General features: G+C 39.7%; 1 protein-coding gene and 1 long non-coding RNA gene across 6 annotated transcripts in view; one reads left to right on the top strand and one right to left on the bottom strand.

Moving 5' to 3' along the window:
- Window positions 1–17,940, top strand: part of afap1l2 (actin filament associated protein 1-like 2) — a 194,351-nt gene extending 176,411 nt beyond the window's left edge. For all 5 annotated transcript variants that reach the window (XM_069899994.1, XM_069899995.1, XM_069899996.1 and 2 more), the window contains 8 exons: window positions 781–926; window positions 1,935–2,043; window positions 4,172–4,414; window positions 6,503–6,680; window positions 9,483–9,647; window positions 14,710–14,903; window positions 16,340–16,462; window positions 16,545–17,940. In XM_069899994.1, coding sequence (XP_069756095.1) covers window positions 781–926; window positions 1,935–2,043; window positions 4,172–4,414; window positions 6,503–6,680; window positions 9,483–9,647; window positions 14,710–14,903; window positions 16,340–16,462; window positions 16,545–16,571 — 1,185 coding nt within the window. In that variant the 3' untranslated portion in view covers window positions 16,572–17,940. The remainder of the gene's footprint in view (window positions 1–780; window positions 927–1,934; window positions 2,044–4,171; window positions 4,415–6,502; window positions 6,681–9,482; window positions 9,648–14,709; window positions 14,904–16,339; window positions 16,463–16,544) is intronic.
- LOC138744203 (uncharacterized) lies at window positions 532–16,449 on the bottom strand. Its single transcript, XR_011345357.1, has 4 exons — window positions 16,380–16,449; window positions 10,923–11,142; window positions 5,124–5,189; window positions 532–722 (listed from the first exon to the last, which is right to left on the bottom strand). It is a non-coding gene; the product is annotated as an uncharacterized lncRNA (long non-coding RNA).
- Window positions 17,941–18,963: the final 1,023 nt, after the last annotated feature.

Genomic DNA, 18,963 nt, shown 5'->3' with positions numbered 1-18,963 from the left:
GCTGACTCTCCTCTAATTTCTCCAAAAGCTCATCGATCCTAACCTTAAGAATCCTCTCTGATTGTTTGCACAAGGATCACCAGACTATAATTCCTAGGATTCTCCCTATTACATAAAAAAGGCGCCACAACACATGCCCAGATGGTGAGTCGGTGGCCGCACTGATTAATTCAGCAGCTTCAGACTGGAATGGAGTGGTGGGGGTGGAGGTGGGAGCCGTGTCGGAGCGGGGAGAAGGGCAGGCACTACTTTTGAAAAATGTGCTCAGGGGAACATTCGCACCCCCTGCAACCCCCCCCACCCCCCAATGCCTCTACATATTAATAATATTTTTAAGAATCTTCCCTTAACTGTGTCATATTTGTCATCCCAATGTATAATACATCATATCTGTCTGGATTAAACTCCAGCTGCCACTTTCCTTCCCATATCTGCAACTGGTCTGTATTCTTTGAAAGTCCTCTACATGGTCCACAATTCCAGAAAATGTTTCTGTTCTTTGTAATCTCACAAACCCACCTTGTTTCTGTGCATAATATTTTATTACTGAAAATAATTCAGCTGTAATGATACCCATAATTTTAGTGGAAATTCTGCCAGTGTTTACAAACAAAAAAATACTGGTGAATTTGTTGTCGTCAAATAAAAACAGAACTTCTGCAAAACTTGCGCACGTTCCCCGAGTCAGGCCAATACAGAAAGTGCACTTCCTTATTCTTGCCCTACAAAATGTGAAAGAAGAAAATCAGAAATAATTTAAAAAATTATTTGTCTTTGTAGGCTAAGTCTTCAGAAGAGATGGGTTACTGGCTGGGCCTTCTGCTGGCAGAATCAGGATCCAAGACTGACCCTGAAGAATTTACTTATGACTATGTAGATGCTGACCGTGTGTCTTGTATAGTGCATGCAGCTAAACACTCTTTATAGTAAGTCAAACTTGTTGAAAACACAGTGGCTTTGCAAAACATCCACTCTCTTAGGGATCTTGTGAAGGGTATGCTATTGTCCCAGTAGAACTTTGGATTTTAAGTCAATGGTAATATTTTAATCTTGCCTCAGATCATGGAGACTTCTATAAGAGACAGGATTGGGCCAAAGGGGCCTTCAGACTTGCTCTGCAGATCAGTATTATAGCTTATTCCTCCATATCATGTACTCATCCCCGACATTAGAGTTTTATAACGATTCTCAGTGGGTGAACAATCGTTTCGGGAACACTTGGCCTCACTATCTTTTCACATAAGTTGTACCTTAGGATTGAGATTAGATTGAGTGGAAACTAGTAAAATATTGAGGGGCACCTGACACAAATGAAACACAAGCCCTGTACTTAGACCCCATTTTAATTCAATTTTTAAAAATGTAATGTAGACCAGTAGTTCTCAACCTTTTTCTTTCCACTCACATACCACTTTAAGTATTCCCTATGCCATTAAGTGTCCTGTGATTAGAAAGGGATTGTTTAAAGCGGTATGTGAGTGGAAAGGAAATGGTTGAGAACCACTGATTTAGACATATGGCACGGTAACAGGCCCTTCTGGCCACGAGCTTGTGACTCCAAATAGCCAACGACTCTGGTACATTTTGAAAGGTGAGGGGAAACTGGAGCTCCAAGAGGAAGCTCACATAGACACGGGGAGAATGTATAGACTCTGCACAGACAGCTCTGGATTCGAACCTGGTTTGCTGGCACTATAATAATTTTGCGATAACCACTGCTAAACGTGCTGCCCATTGTTTATTTTCTTCCTGCAATGAAGTGCTTCATTTGACCCAATTTTTAAGTTGTTGTCCTCCACCAACCCATTCACGTCTTCAAAGCAATGTGGGATGTCTTTAAGTAGCTGTACAAAGTTTCCAAAAATTAGCACACTATTATTTTTAATAATAGATTCTCAATGCATCTATTTCATGGGCCATTTTGTTTACTTCAGTTTACTACAGCGGAGGTACTCAGAACCAAACACATACATAGATGATTTGCCTGTGGTGCAGAACCAATCAGAGGACGTGTATGATGATGTGGATGTACCTGAATCCATGGTAGGAGCAACTTAAGTCTTTTTATTGAAATCTTGTAACTTGTGCAGAATGCAAACACTATATCTTAGTCAAAAGGGTTCCACAGTAGAGAAGCTTACAACCAATGAGAAGTGGAATATTCAATACAGATAGTCCCCGACTTACGACCGAGGGATTACTGTATAAATTATAAAAAATTAAAGAAAAATATGTAAATATAAAAATTATACTTTTGGGGTGAAACTAGGAACCTATCTATGGAAAATAGTGCTTTTGGAAGGGGTGGCCAACCTCTCGTAAGTGCTGGCCGCCTTATTGTATTTGATGAACGATAATACAGATACAGTGAATTTCCGACTTGCAACCATTTCGAGATACGACCGGTGGTCAGAACACAGTCATAAGTTGAGGACTACCTGTATTTCTGGTGCACCAATGGAGTCTCAAAATCTCCACTTTGACCCACTTAAATTTTGTCCAAACAGATTGTCAAAATGAAATCTACCATAAACAAATTGCAATTGCAATGCTTCAAAAAGTGCTGTTTTTAAATCTTGATGAAAAATATCTCTGAACACAATTTAGTTACAGCTGTAAATAGGTTTATTATTGATTGTTTTAAATTATACCCCCGAATAAATTTATTTCAAATTAACTTTAAAACCATGCACAGGACATTTTCTGAAGGAATTACAGAGAATAGTGAATTCAGGAGAAAATAAAGGAAATATTTAATTTAGTCTCTCCCACAATGTACATATTGGCTTAGTAACCAAAAAGTACATTTTAACTTCTAGAGCCACGTTGATGGCATACAAATGAGCAGAATCTCCCGGAGGTTACCAACTTTGAGGGTGTGTTCATATAAACTACAGCATAGAGTTACAAATACTTAAAATTCAGTTACGCTTTGGGTTAAGATCAAGTTTAAGTTGGACCTTGCACAGGGAGCCCATCATTTAAATCGAGGGGAACTAATGCAAGAGAAATGGATCATATAAGATCACTTGTATAGTTTAGTTTACCCTGATCTTTAAAGGTTATTTGTGTTTTAAAAGATATCTTGATATGATTTAATTATTTACATTTGACTTTTTAATTACTTTATCATTGATTCTAAACATCAAGCACATTCAATGTCCTTGACAGATGGCAAAGATTAGGACTGTGGGGCATGGCTAAGCCACCTGTCAAAGCTTCTTCCAACCATGGAGTGGGCACGGGTGGTTCTGACCTACCCGTGAGTTGGCATTATGTCATTGCAAGTCCTGTCTTGCCAATTTTTGGACGGGATGGGTCTGGAAGGGCAGCTGGCATGAATTGATCTGGAAATGGCAGAGTGATTCAGAGCATTCTACTGGGTACAGGAGTGAGAGTGCATGAGAGCAATGGCACTAATCCTGCTGTGAAGGGAAATCCAGAGCCGAGGAGAATGGAAGGCATATTAGAAGCACTGGTGGTTAGCACAACAGTATTACAGCACCTGTGATTCGGGTTCGAATCTGGTGCTGTCTGTAGGGGTTTGTACGTTCTCCCCATGTCTGCGTGGGTTTCCTTCGGGTACTCCAGTTTCCTAATATATTCCAAAGATGTACAAGGTTAATGGGTGTCTTTGGACGGCGTGGCTCATGGGCCAGAAAAACCCGTTAAGATTCAAGATTCTTTTACTGTCATGTAATAAAACAGAAATGTAATATTGCACAAAATTTCCTTTGGTCTGCCCCAATTAACCTACAACCCCACGCAGACATGAGAATATACAAACTCCTTACAGACATCGCCAGGTTTGAACCCGGCTCACTGGCGCCCCTTACAGTAAGAGAAAGAGAAGCAAAAGAGAGTCCCTTCAGAGACACCGAGCATCTGATGATTCGCCTCCCGCACTATCTGCCGGCAACCCAGGCTCCAGATCCAAAGCTCTGATAATGATTAGGAGACCATTGCCAGAGGCTAGCTTACCTTAGGGCCCTCTCAAATCCCGTCTCTGATACCTGATTCCCATAAGCTGTTGCAGCAGGCTCCAGTCTCACTGCTATTTTTTTTGCTGTATCTCTACATTTTTTAAAATTATTTTTATTAAAATGAGTTTGAAGTTATTTGCATTTTTTCCTATGTGATCAATTTGATGTTGTATTATGTTTTTATGCAGGAAGATAAAACCAATGTTAATCAATGCTATGGGGAAGATCAAACAAGAGTTTATTTAGACCTTACTCCTGTAAAGTCATTCCTCCACTCGAGTAACAACATGTCACCTTCTAACGTGCAATTAAATGCATCAACCCAAGACAACGCAAGAGGGGCTTTGAATCTTTCACAAGGAAATGAGAAGGACTCCGCTAGTGATTCAGACTCTGGGGTCATTGCAAAGCCTACAGATAATAGTACCAAGGTAAATTAGTTGTCACACTTTATTGTACTCTGGCATCAATAGTTTTAAAAAAACTTTGACCTTCAGGGAAGTTGCTCACAATTGGTGACATGAACTTCTCTTACTCTAACGTGATTTGTAGTCTGAAGTTTTTTTGGGGTGGGGGGGGGGCGGGGAAAGGAAAATCTAGAGCATCCAAGTACAGTGGTATCATCAAACAAGTCAAGCAACTAACCCAGTTACAGATTTCTCTCAACAAACCAGGAAGAATCCAAAACACAAGGTCTGTTCCAAATCTCCAAATAACTCTTTCACTTTAAATTTAAAATTTAGACGTACAGCACAGGCCTTATCGGCCCATGAGCCGTGCTGCCTATAATTACAACCAATTGGCCTACAACCCTCATATGTTTTGAAGGGTGGGAGGAAACCCATGAGGACATGAGGAGAATGTGCAAACTCCTTATAGACAGCGTCGGATTCAAACCCGGGTCACTGACACTGTAACCTTGTGATTGTATTTTTCATTTCAAGTGGCTACGTTTTGCGTGGAGACCTACAGCTGAACTGAAGGGTCTGTTCAGTGCTCTATGACTCTAATTGAATGAAAACCTTGAATTGTGAATATTTTCATCCTGCGCCTGTTAAACGAGGGTTTTCAAAGGCAAACCACATTCTGAGAAATTGCTGTTTGCAGAGTTTCACAGTCTGTAATTGATGCATTACTTACAGGGGATGGATGTCTCCTCTCATTCTGTGAGGGCTTAAGAGGTTCTTTGTTCTTCTCATTGTTCCTCTAAAGATGAAGAGGATCAGGAAAGGAGTTTTTATTTTAGATAAGCATTGCAACTATGCCTTTGTCCATTAAATTCTCAAAAAATCAAAGGCCCACTAGAGAATGCAAACAACTTTTGCTGTGTGAAAACAGCAATTTGACTAACCATGGCTGTTCATCATATTTAATTTGTAGCTTAAGAAACAAAGAGGAGTGTCATACATAATTAGTTACTTTTTTTTGTCATTTATCATGTTGCTATATATTCCTTAAATGTAATATTATGTGACAATAATGGAACCTTTTTCCTTTACCTTCAAAAACCTTCTTTGAAACTTAATATTTAAGGAAAATTTTAGGAATGACTAAAATTGATTTTCTTGTTTGTGGAGTCATTACACTTATCAGGATTTGATATAGTAGCAGTTAGCCCTGCTATTGATTTAAGAGAAAAGTAGACCATTCAGCCCTTCATTCTTGCCCTGTAATTCAATTAGATCATGGTGTATACATATATGACTATCCTTATCTAACAACACTTATATACTTTGGTTTAATATGAATTTGATACCTTTCCTTGACAAAAGATCCATCAACCTCCGCTTTGGACTTTTCAATTGACCCAGGCTTTGGAGGAGAGAGAGCTTCAAATTTCCCCAGAGATGCATGGAGACACATTTCCTGAGTTTATCTCTGAATAACCTAGTTCTCACATTAAGTTTCTCCTCTGCCTTGTCCTGGACTACCCCACTGCAGTGAGTAAGAGTGGATTAGTTGGCTGTACTACTGATTGTGAGAGACTGCTGCTTTGTTGGAGAAGAACAGAGAAGTTATCTCAAGCCTCCTGACCAATATTTACTATATGTTGGCGACATCGAAACAAATAATCCGACCATTGTCATGTGACTGTTTTTTCCACATTTTCCACCTCAGATCTTTACTTTTGATACAGTAGCTCACAATTGTAGCACTTGGATGTAGAACTCTTCTCAGATCCTACCCCAAAGGTCTGATCTCAATTAGTGCCTTATAAACGTGCGTCCACACAACTAGTAATAATGTCCAGTGTTACAGCAGGATGATTAGTGTACTGAAAAATACTACCGTGGATTTCTTTGGCATTTGGGCAGAGTCTGAACTATATGAAATATACTCCACCTGTCTGCATTTTGTTTATTCCCACCATTAATAACACCGAGTTTAAGGGCATGGTGTTATTACATGACAGCAATCTCCTTTAACTGGGCGGCAGTCACATTGTTTCTTGATGTGGTGTAAAACCAGGTAGTTTGCAGCAAAATTGTTAAATTTTTGATTTTTTTTTCTCATCTCAGATATCTCCAGTGAAGACAGAGTTTGAAGAGAAGGCCTCAAATCCTGGCAGCAAGCCTGCTGCCGGTCAGAAAGTAGTGCCACCCCAGAGCGATCAGAGCAAGAACCCCACGCAAACAGCAAGTCAACAAGCAAAGCCAGTCGTAGAGTATGTTGAAAAGCAGAAGCTGGGCACAACAGGTAAATTCTGTAGCTCACCCATGGTCAGGTCACTGCTATTAAGATGTCTGAGATGGTGTTAGTTTATAGTCATTTTGCCAACACAACTGCAATGAGACTTTCAGACATTTAGTTCATGCACCATCTCATCCCACAGTATCTCTTTCTGAAGTCGGTCAAGGAAGTTCTTCAGAACTTAATTCAGAAACCCATCTTCCTCCTTTACTCATATCACATAGATAGTACTTACATCTGTACTTTAGAACCATAGAACATTACAGCACAGCAACAGGCCTCTTCGACCCTTCTAGTCTGTGTCAAATTATTTTTCTGCCTCGTCCCACTGACCTGCATCCAGTCCATAGCCCTCCCATCCATGTACCTGTTAAAAATTCTTCTTAAATGTTAAAATTGAACCTGCATTCACCACTTCAGCTGGCAGTTCGTTCCACACTCCCATCACTCTCTGTGTGAAGAGGTTCCTCCTAAACTTTTCCCCTTTCATCCTTAACCCATGTCCTCTAGTTTGTATCTCACTTACCCTCAATGGAAAAAGCCAACCTATATTTACTCTGTCTATCCCCCTCATCATTTTAAATATCTCTATTAAATCACCCTCATTTTCTTCTATGCTTCATGGAATAAAGTCTTAACCTGTTTAATCTTTCCCTGTAACTCAGTTCCTGAAGTCCGGACAACAATTTAGTAAATCTTCTCTGGACACTTTCTATCTTATTGATATCTTTCCTGTCGTGAGGTGACCAGAACTGCACACAAATTTGGCCTCACCAATGTCTTATACAACTTTACCATAACATCCCTGCGGAGTTCAGATGTTGGAGACATTGGGACCAATTCTGGGGCAAGGGGCATCTGTTCCAGAAAGAAGGGGTTAGACTTCAACAGGATCAAGGCCCTTCTGGAAAGTTGAGTCATGTGGCCCCAACATATCAAAAAGGGTCTCCAATGAGTGAGTGTTGAATAGAAGCAGAATAACAGAAACAACAGGAATGCCGGATCAGGTTCAGAATGTACATGTATAAATGCAGAAAGTGTACTGATTATGGTAAGGAAACTGCAAGCTCAAATAGACCTGAGGAAAATCAAGTATAAGTACGGTAATAACAGAAATGTGGCTTAAATATGGTCAAAACTGGTTATTAGCAGATACCTCGTGTTGAGAAAAGTTGGGAAGGACAAAAACATAGATTGAGCCTGTTTCTGGACTATTCTCTATCTAATCCCATCTGCCTACACATGGGCTATATTGCTTGGTCATGTGCCTGTCCAAATGCCTCAAACATTGATGTAAGGTGGTGACATATATTTAGAAGCGTGAGGCAAAGCCTAGAATACTTGAGTGCTTAATGCTGAAGTTTAACCGAGAAAGAGGAACTGACAAAATAATGGTGGAAGTGGAAATGCAGTACTATTAATGGTTTTTTTTAGAAGGGGCTCATGGAAAGCCTAATTATTGCCTGGTTTGGATGATTTGCATCCCTCGACTTGCTGAGGGAAATCAGGATGGAGAGAGTAGAACAAATGATGAAGGCAATATCAAGGAAAAACTGCTCCCATTAGCTAATGGCATACGGACTGGGGGGGGGGGGGGGGCACGGAGAGAGATGCAGGGGAATACAAGGAAAGGATTTATTTGCCCCAATGAAGGTTAGGGTTAGCGGGTGATGACAGTAGAAAGGAACAATGAGTTGTAAGGAAATTAGGCAGGCCCTTGTGGGAAATGAACAAAGAATTATGGAGATAGGTTAAGCCAGTGGATTTCTTTGCAGAAAACAGCATGGACTTCAAATGGGTCCAGTCACTACCTTCTCTTCTATAACAACTCCATAAGAGTATACTTCACAGAGTCTCAAATCAGCAGTACTCCAACCTGAGTGTGTATTGCTGGCCTAAACATTGGGCTGTATCCAAATCAGGTAGGAATCTCTGTGCAGAAAATGGCAGGCGGTTATGTCTGTATTGTTAAGAAAGCAGTGAGCAGCCGTCAATGTTACTGCCTCAATAATACCAGTGAGTTGCAGATGCAGAGACAACTCCCTCATCATAGAGATGGGAGTGGCCAGATCAGCAAAATCAGTCCTCAAGGGCCTTGGCTACATCCAATGTAAAAATGTAACAACCTGCAACCACATTCTCATCAAGACTCACCAGCAAAGCCATATTTCTTTCCCCATGCCTTTTATTGTTCCACCTGGTTCCAGTGCCAGGCTTTTTTGTTCATTTCCCAACGGGTCTCCCTCAGGCCCTAACCCTCCACCCTCTCAACAAATAATGGTTTTGGGCCTCGCTGTAACTGCGAGAGCCATGGAGCTGAATTCTCAGCGTCCGCTCCGTGGCTGCAGCTGATTCCTTCAGCTTCTTGTTCTCTGCTCATAGATTTCAGCACCTGTAGTCGTTTTTTTCTTTTAAAAAATGTCTGTTTGAAATGTATCTATTTCTTTGGGGAATTTTTAAAAGACTTTTAGATTGGATTATGGGTGATAGGTAGGGAAAAAATTGGATTGTTGTGGAGTAGGTTTCCATTGGTCATGACATCATGAGCTGAAGGTCCTGTATTGGGCTGTCATGTTCTATGTTCTGAAACGTACCCAGATATCTATTCTGACACAGCTGGGCAAGATATTCTTCGCATGAATGTTCAGGACTTCAGTACAGCCTCACCATACCAGTTTATAAAATGATGTGAAGCCCTCTGATCTTGCGGTCAAACATACGGTGTGTGAGGTTGTACTGATAATTCCACAGGTGATCCTTTGCAGATTTTGTGCTAACACGCTGCTTTTTATTTCAATATCTCACCAGTATCAATCGAGACCAAATTTGGGAAAAATCGAACTGAGGCAGATCTCAAAAAATACCTCGAAGAGAAAGAAAAACTGGAGAAAGAGAAGGAGCAGCTTCGGAACGAACTGATGTTGCTAAGGAAACAGAAGAGAGAGGTGAAGGATCTAATTGCAGTTTGCAAAGGTAGGTGCGACAGTGTGGGGGAGAGAGGACATGGTGAACTCTGTAAATTCATGAAATAATGCTAAGCACAATTTCTGTGAAAGACTATTAAAAGATGAAATCAAAAGATGAAGTCAAAACTCACACTGGATCAGTGGTTCTACCTTTTTTCCACTCACATCCCACTTTAAGTAATTCCTAACCCATTGGTGCTCTGTGATCAGTAAGGGATTGCTTAAGGTGGGATGTGAGTAGGAAGGGAAGATTGTGGTACGCTCTAGACCTAATTGTTCTTGAAATATTTTGCTTGAGAAAAGTTGTTACATTTCCTTTGGAGTTGAAGCCATGCACATAACGAGTCAATTAGGTCCATTTAAAGCAGTGGTTTTCAAACTTTTTCCTTTCCATCCACATACCACCTTAATTAAGCAATCCCTTACTGATCACAGAGCACCTATGGGAGAGGGAATACTTAAAGTGGTACGTGAGTGGAAAGAAAAAGGTTCTGCTCTGGATCATTTGGCCACATTTGTGCATGTTGGTAGAATGGGTTGATTGGTCCATGGTTTGTAACTGTGATCGAGGACAGACAACTGGGGTGTGGGGGGGTGTTTGAAGGAATGTATTCATGGCTGTGACAAATAACAGAAATGCTGTTTGGGACCTCCTTAGCCAGTGTTACCTTTGCCCAAATTTAGAAACATACAAAACAAGACTTGAATTTCCATTTACTCTCGCAAATAAAGAATGTCAGTGTTTAAGACAGAATTTGAACCCTAAAAATGTCATCCCAAAATCAGAGGTCATCTTAATACACCAAGTAAAAAAATCCGAACCTTAATATCCTGTGGTTTAGAGTGGCAATGAAGAACAGCATAAAACACTCGCAAAGCTCTTACGGTCCTATCATTACATATCTATCTACTGAAACTTTTGGGAAGATGGATTAATATTAATGTTATATTAAAACAATAAAAATGTATTGTAAACCAGTCTAACTTACCTTAAAATAACAGCACAGCAAATGAAGCTAACAGTCTAACCATCAGCCAGGGTCCCAGAGTGCATTCTGTTTACATGACCTCTTCATGCCAATCACAATAAATCTTGCAGTGACCAGTTACCATATACCCAGGAATAAATGAAGAGGAGGCACTGCACACTGGCCGATTCTAGAGAAACATTTAGCAGACGTGGCAATAAGTGCCAGAGTTATAGTCTTCTACAGCGTGTATAACTCAAAACCTATATTTTGTGGAAATTCTGGGTCATCTTGTATGCCAACATATACAGTACCTTTTCCCGTCATTCTTTAATGTCTCCAGTGAGCTCTGTTGCCAGTTACCAGGAGCCCACAAGCACAGTTAAATAACGATTCTCTTGCCAGCTGTCCCTGTTCGTCTCCACATGATGCTTTACCACCATTACAAGGATAAGAGCAGCAATGCCCAGCGATCTGGACTAGGGTGACTCGACTTGGGCAGTTTACCATGGTTAGAGTTGCCTTGGACAGCACCTATCAAATAAGCATTTTTAAATTGGGGAGGCGGGGGAAGAAACACAAGAAAATGTGAAAAAAATCACTTGTCAGCAGTTCTCGAAGTTTCTCTGGAAGGATTTTAAACCCATTTGACTTTTTTAGTGCAGCTTTCAACCTATAACTTCATTTAAACACTGAAATCGTCAATATTTCATTGTTCTGAAAACATCCTTTAACCTAAAAACACAATACAGGTCAAACGGTGTACTTTATGCAACAATGATACATAACCAACGTTTCAGGCTTGAGGCCTTCATCAGAGGTGTGATTACTTCCTTTAGCCTCCAGATTTAGGAATTATAATTCAATTGTATCCAAGTGCATGTCATAGCTAATTCTTGTTCATCTGAGATACCACTGTTAAAAATCCACCAATGCCAGGTGGTGGAGGTAAAGTGATGTCATCAATTTATTTGAATCATTACACAAGTCAAGCTTAGGATCAGCATGTGATACTGTGCCTTCAAAATTTGCTGAATTAACATTAATGCCATGGTACAAGTTGTCACTGCTAATGTCTTGAACATGTAGCGTTCAGCATATTAGATAAAATTGGATGACAATTGAGCTTCAAATTCAAAAGTAAAATGGAAATACAAAATTGGTCTGTAGAGAGAAGCGGTTAATGTTTCAGGGTGATAAAAGTGCACTGTTCATTCTGTTTCTCCTTCTGCAAGCGCTGACATCTGTTGAATATTTATAGAAGTGGTTCTCAACCTTTTTCTTTCCACTCACATACCACTTTAAGTGGTCAGCTGAGGAATTGGTTGTATTAAAATCTGTCCTTTGTCATTGAACAAGTCAAGCTTAGCATCAGCATGCGATACTGTGCCTTCAAAATTCACACCGTTAACATTAATGACATGATACAAGGTGTCACTGCTACTGTCTTGCACGTTAGCCAGGGATTGCTTAAGCTGGTATGTGGGGTGGAAAGAAAAAGTTTGAAAACTACTGTTTTAATCGTACCATATTGACTCATTATGTGGACGGTTTCATAACTCCAAAGGAAATGGGCCAATTTTTAATCAAGCAAAATGTTTTAGTAATAATTGGGTTCTAGAGCAGTAATTCTCAACCTTCCCCTCCCACCTTAAGTAATCCTTTACTAATCACAGAGCACCAATGGGATAGGGATTACTTAAATTGGGATGTGAGTGCAAAGAAAAAGGTTGAGAACCACTGATTGTTGTTTCATTTGCATTTAGATCAGGCTGGCCCCACATACCAATGCCACCCATGTGAAGTTAATTCCTAAAAGCCCCACTGGAGACAAATTATTGTTTAATTATCAAACGCTCTAACAAATAAAAATGGAGCCCAATGGTTGAATGAAAGGAAGATATATATAGAATGTGGTTGTACCAGTGTTTTTGAGCAGGACTGCTACGGAAAATAAGCATTAGCCTTGACATCAGACTCTTTGCATAGAATTTGAGGGGACCACGATGTTTAAAGTAAGTATTAACAAAGGCCAAGACAAAGTACATGGCTTGATCCTCTAAATCAATGTGTGCTATGAAGATGCAACTTTGTTTCCTTCATTTGTTTAGCTGTTGCACTGGACCGGGTCTGAACCCACAGAGGTTTGTATATATTTTGATCTTTACTAGACTCCCTGTTTTCCCAAACCAAGGCTGGCAGTTGCTGAAAGGGAAACTCACTTGCATGGTGTTCATTTGGCAATACTCTATTTGCTTTTTCAGTGCAGCTTTCATCGTGAGAAAGGAATAATCCATTAACTATCGGTAACTCATTGGTATTTTTCTCTTCCATTTTGAGACTCCAACATCTCTCTTTAATCCTTGCTTTTTGAACTTTCTTCCTTCATACTTCAAATTTCCCAGACTTTCTGTCTGTCTGGTTCAGGGGCAGAACATCGAGCACCAGCGCACCTCAGAGCTGTGTGCTCAACCTGTTCACGCTACTGGTCTGCAACTGCATCACCAGATCCAGCTCTAACAGTGTCATCAAGTTTGCAAATAACACAATAGTCGTTGGCCTCATCGGCAACAATGAGTCGAACTACAAAGAGGTGGAAAATCTCGTGAAATGATGTGAGAGCAACAACCGGAGTCTCACCATGGACAAGATGAAGGAGATGATCGTGGACTTCAGGAGGACCAGGAATGACCACCCTCCTCCACACATCTACAACTCTACAGTAGAGAGAGTGGAGAGCACTGGTTAAGTGAACTCCAATCTCCTTACTTGTCATGAAGACGCGATAGTGACTGCACTTCCTGAGAAGACTGAAGCGGGCAAAGCTACTGGCCACCACTCTCTCAACCTTCTATAGGAGCTATAATCGAAAGCATCCTGGCTGGCTGCATCACAGTATAGTGCAGAGAAATGGATCGGAGGTCAATCCTCAGGATCATAAAAATGGCAGAGAGGATCACAGGGGGGTCCCTGCACCCACCCACCCATCAATGAGATCTAATGGAATCATCATCTGAAGAGGGCACACAAAATCATGGTCGACCCCTTCCACCCTGCACACAGCATCTTTCAGCTGCTCCCATCGGGAAAGAGATCCAGGAGGATCAGAGCCAGCACCACCAGGCTGAGGAACAGCTTCTTCCCACGGGCAGTGAGAATGCTGAACGACCAAAGGAACCGCTCACACTAACCATCCAAGACTCTCATATACACACTGTATGAATATACTTGACCCTGCAATATGTATTGTTTGTCTGTATGTGTGTTGTGTCTGTCTGTTTTGCACCAAGGACCAAAGAACATTGTTTCGTCAGGTTGTACTTATACAATCATTTGACAATAAACTTGACTTGCTCTTTCCAGCATTCTCACTTTGTTCAAACAGTCTTCATATTCTCCATGAACATCTGAAGGCCTGAACAATGGGAAAATGTCTTTCTGTCCTATTTGTCTTCTGTAATCTACAGATTTTTAGTAAAATTTAAGTTTGACAAATTGCATTCTCTGCTTGATTTATGGTCATGTAGAATCATTACACTACAAAAGGAGGCCACTCAGCCTGTGATAGCTCTTTGAAAGTGTCGCGGGATTAATCTTTCCCTCCTCCTACAACTTTCACTGTGCCATGTATGAAAGATATAATTGAATCTTCTCCCTCTATCCTTTTTGTGCCTTCTGGATCATAACAATTCACTTGGTTTACTAAAAAAGTTGTTGCATATTTGCTCCCAAGACTATTTGGTCTTTGATGCAGCCCCAGGGCTTCAGATTCAAACCTGACCCTGGTGATTGCCAGTATAGAGTCTGCAAGTTCTTTCTGTGCTGTTAGCTTTCTTCCACATCCCAAAGACATGCTGGTAGGTTAATTGGATTTTGTAAATTTCATCTTTTGACGGTAAAAGAATAAAAAGATAGTTGATGGGCAAATGAGAGAGAGAAAATTTTGCAGAGAATTGATTTGTTTTCTCTGCTGGAAGCATAACCATACATAATGCCTGGGCATCTGCTCATACTGTGCTTGGAGGAGTTGCCAGCAAGTGGTAAGTTTAAGTGAGCTTCGTATGACTGGAAGATTAATTTTTCTTTTGTTTCATCTATCAGATAAGCAGGTGCTTTGTACGCAGGAGGAACGGTTGCGTCAGATTGAAGAAGAATGCAAGTCAAAGGAGAACAGCAGGGTGGACTTGGAACTAAAATTGGTATCGGTGAAGGAGAGCTTGAAGAAAGCCGAATTAGGACCAGTGACACTGGGAACAACTGTGGATGCTAGTCATTTTGACAATCTAAATTCAAATGTATGTAAGAGTTTCGAAGAAAGAAATAACCTGTTAATTATTCACTGTTAGCCAAGAACAATCAATTCAGTTTCACTTCTAATATAGCCTGGTTGAATATGATTTATGCTTTCATCAATAGAGTTTTCATTTCCTGCTCTTTAACGGTAATATTAATGATGTTTTGCAAGATCATTTGTCAATTACATGAAGTAGAATTTGGGGTTTTTGACTTTCAGCACAAGTGGTGAACTGTTTCACAGTTACAAGAGTAATAGGAGCAGGAGTGGTTCATGTGATCCTCTGAACGTGCTATGCCTTCACTAGGTTAATGCTCAGACTCCTTGGTTCCCTCAATGCTCATAAATTCACTGGTCTCAACTCTGAATGTACTCAGAAACCAAGCATCCACAGCCCTCAAATTCTGAATAAAGAATTATCACTCTATCATAGACCCAAATATCAAACCCCTTACACCCAAGGGGTTAGGATCCCTTGTTCAAGACACTGTATCTGGAAGAAGTCTGCTTGGATTTATCCTGTCAATACATTGGAGTAATAACAGTGTAAGAATGAACCTCGTTGACAGAGCAGAAATCTTGCAGTTCGAATTTTGGGGAGAAGAAACCAAAGCAAAGGTGGGAATAAATGCTATGGACACTTAAATTACTTAAAGATATTTCACCTAACAATTAGGTTTAATAACAAAGAATACCAATACTTACCCAAAGTATCCTAAAATCTCTCTCTATAAAGTGAAATTAATTGACTGAAATTCTAGTAATAGCTGTCATGTAAAAATCTAAATCAGTTTTGGATATTTTGACAGATTATGATGGTGGAATTTGGAGGCTTATATTTTTGATCAGCTATTAGATTGCTAGCTCTGTTCCACATGTTGATCTGCTTCCATCTGTCTCAGTGGTTCTCCACCTTTTTCATTCCACTCACATACCACTTTAGGTATTCCCTATGCCATAGGTGCTCTGTGATTAGTAAGGGATTGCTTAAGGTGGTATGCGGGTGGAAGGAAAAAGTTTGAACACCACGGTTTTAATCGTACCTAATTGACTCATTATGTGCATAGTTTCATACCTCTTAAGGAAATGGGCCAATGGCGATTTTTCTCAAGCAAAATATTTCAGTAACAATTGGGTCTAGAGCAATGATTCTCAACCTTCCCACTCACATATCCATCACAGAGCACCGATGGCATAGGGATTGTGAGTGCAAAGAAAAAGGTTGAGAACCACTGATCTATCTTGTATTTCTAATTTTAATGCCAGTATGAAAACATTTATTAGATAGCGTGGAAAGAGATTTGTGGATACAGGAAGAACCATGGATTTTAGTGATGTTGTTTGCAGTGAGGAAGATTCTGTGAGTAAGCGCATGTGGAGACAGAGGGCAGGTCTTTTTACAAGAAATCAGTATTAATCTTGATACATTTTTTTCAGGCTAAATCGGCCACTATGATTAACAGTCCTGACAACTCACCGGTGAACTCTGCTGCAACGTTAAAGAATAGACCTTTATCGATCATGCAGTCTGGAAAAGGGACTGTTCTACAAAAAGCAAAGGTACAATTAAAACCATTAGTGACAAATATTTCTGAGCCTTCTTAATATCATTTACATATTTCTATCCTTCGGTTTCTGCCAGGAATGGGAAAAGAAAGCTACCAGCTAGAAAATAAATTGGAGGATGGACTACATTAGCAAAAAAAAAACTGTTGCCTTTGGAACAGAAAGATATTTTTTGTTCATCTATTCATAGAAGGCAGTAATAGAGAGCCACTGTTACTTGGCACATTTCTTCATAAAAGAAAACTTTTACTGCCCCAATCACATCATGGACCATTACTACAAAGCATCTGAAAATTTTGAAGGTTCTTCATTTCACCTTTGAAGGTTGTATGCTGAAGAAAACTGAAGCCACAACTTCCAACAAATAAATACTGTCTGAAGTCATTCAATGCAACAGATATGTGATCAATGTTTATTTTGGTGCTTACAGGTTGTATGACGCAAGGATTATTTGTCTTGCAAGTTAAAATTTCCAGTTTATTAAAATATTATGTGTAGATACCATTTTTTTTAAAAAGTGACTATTGTGTGACATGAAAGATGGTGAGGAGGAATGGGTTTGACATTGAGCAAATAATTAAAAGGCCTAAATTTGGTGTAGACAATGAAGTTCAAATTTCACTGACAAATTAATTCAACTAATTACTCTGATATTAATTTTGCAGTGGCCATGAAAAAGAGTGATTAGTTTTCTTAGAAAGCAGCTCGTCCATTTGCATCTTTTAAGGAAGGAACTGCGTCAAAGTTATCTCACTCAACCCCTGTGCCAACACTAACTTGTCTCATAAAATGGCCTAGAAAGGCACATGGCTTGAGGGATGTTATGAATGTTAACCTCACTGGTTTCCTTCATATCCAATAAATATTAAAAAATAGAAATTAAGAGTAATTTAGGACTTGGATACCAAACACGTGCTTCATTCGATCTTTTGTTTTGTCAGTAATCTACCTGCAATTCCTGAACAGCTGGCAGGTACAGCTTTGTGGATATTATCATGGGATGTAAGACTGGGTTTACCCAACTCTGGGGTGGTTGACACCAAGAGTAATGTCGGTGTCAGTGGCAGAGAGCTTATCGTCCTCCATTGGTAGCTTTTGACATTTGCAGTGAGAGGAAGTAGAGAAACTTTTTTAACAAAAGAATTGCACAATGTTTAGCCAATTAATATTTTTTTAAAAATAAGTTGTTTTAATTTCTTGCCATTTTTAATCTCATCCAGTTAACTGAAGTTCCATCAGACTGTCTCTCATCAATTCCATATACTGTATAATCAGAAATATCTGGTATACGATCCTGAAATTCCTGAGGACATTGCACCTTTTATAAAAAGTTTTTTTTCCTCTTTTGCAACATTGTAAATACATTTACTTACCTGTGAACAAACACACGTTTGTTATATATCCAGCAACAGAAATACAAAGGGAAAATTATTTGTCAGATATCTTAAAATAAATATTTCCCCATAATCTAACTCTGCAGTTGGTGTATTTATTCCAGCAATTACTGAAGACAAGGGAAGCAGTTTAAACTTAACAAAGGGTAATTTTCAATGACATTAAACGTTATTAACCAGGTGAGTGATGTTATAGATACTCTTGCTCATTTCCAGCTGACGTGACTCCACATTTATTTAAATTTTTAAAAAAATATATTTTAGTCCTGAGAATTGCAGTTTGTTAAATGAAACATGCAAATAGATAGTTCTGAAATATTGAACACGAGTATATTAGGGCACAAGACTGTGTCCTTCAGCCAATGTGATATCAGAACCAAACACAATGGCTAGTTAAACTAATTTATTATATTAATTATAAAGTTATATTGTACTGTAAAATTCCCAATATCTGGCACCTATTGATAGATGCCATATAAGTGAATTTGGCCTTTGCTTGAGATTATGTGTTGCGTGGATTGTCTGTGAGGGAACACCAATTTTATACTTCTGTATTTTTTTACCCATTTACTTTCCGTGATTTTTTTTTTGCCAGTTGCTTGAATTCTAGAAAATGTTCCACCTGCCTGCATCTAGCCCATATCCCTCGATATATTTTCTTAAACATGTAATAATACCTGCCTCAACCACCTCCCCCAGAATCCCATTCTATACACTCGCCTCCTATTGTGTAAAAAAAAATGTCAGGTTTCACCTTACACCCACGTCCTCTATTTCCCTACTCTGGGCAACAAAAAAAAAACTGTGTTCATGTGTCTTGTGATCCATTCCTCACATGATTTTATAAACCTCTAGGAGATCACTCCTCGTCTGTATTCCAAAGAATAAAGCCCCAACTTGCTCAATCTTTCCCTGTAGGTCAGGACCCCCACACACCACCCACCCAAGTCCTGGCAACATCCTCATAAATCTTCTCTGCACCCTCTCCAGCTCCAAAACAACCTTCCTGTAGCATGGTGACAAAAATTGAACACCGTATTCTAAATGTGGTCTCACCAATGTCTTATACAATGGTAACATGACTTCCTAATTTCTATACAG

This window comes from Narcine bancroftii, chromosome 10, assembly GCF_036971445.1.
Source record: "Narcine bancroftii isolate sNarBan1 chromosome 10, sNarBan1.hap1, whole genome shotgun sequence".
Taxonomy (NCBI): Eukaryota; Metazoa; Chordata; class Chondrichthyes; order Torpediniformes; family Narcinidae; genus Narcine; species Narcine bancroftii.
This window is presented reverse-complemented; position numbering and strand designations above follow the sequence as displayed.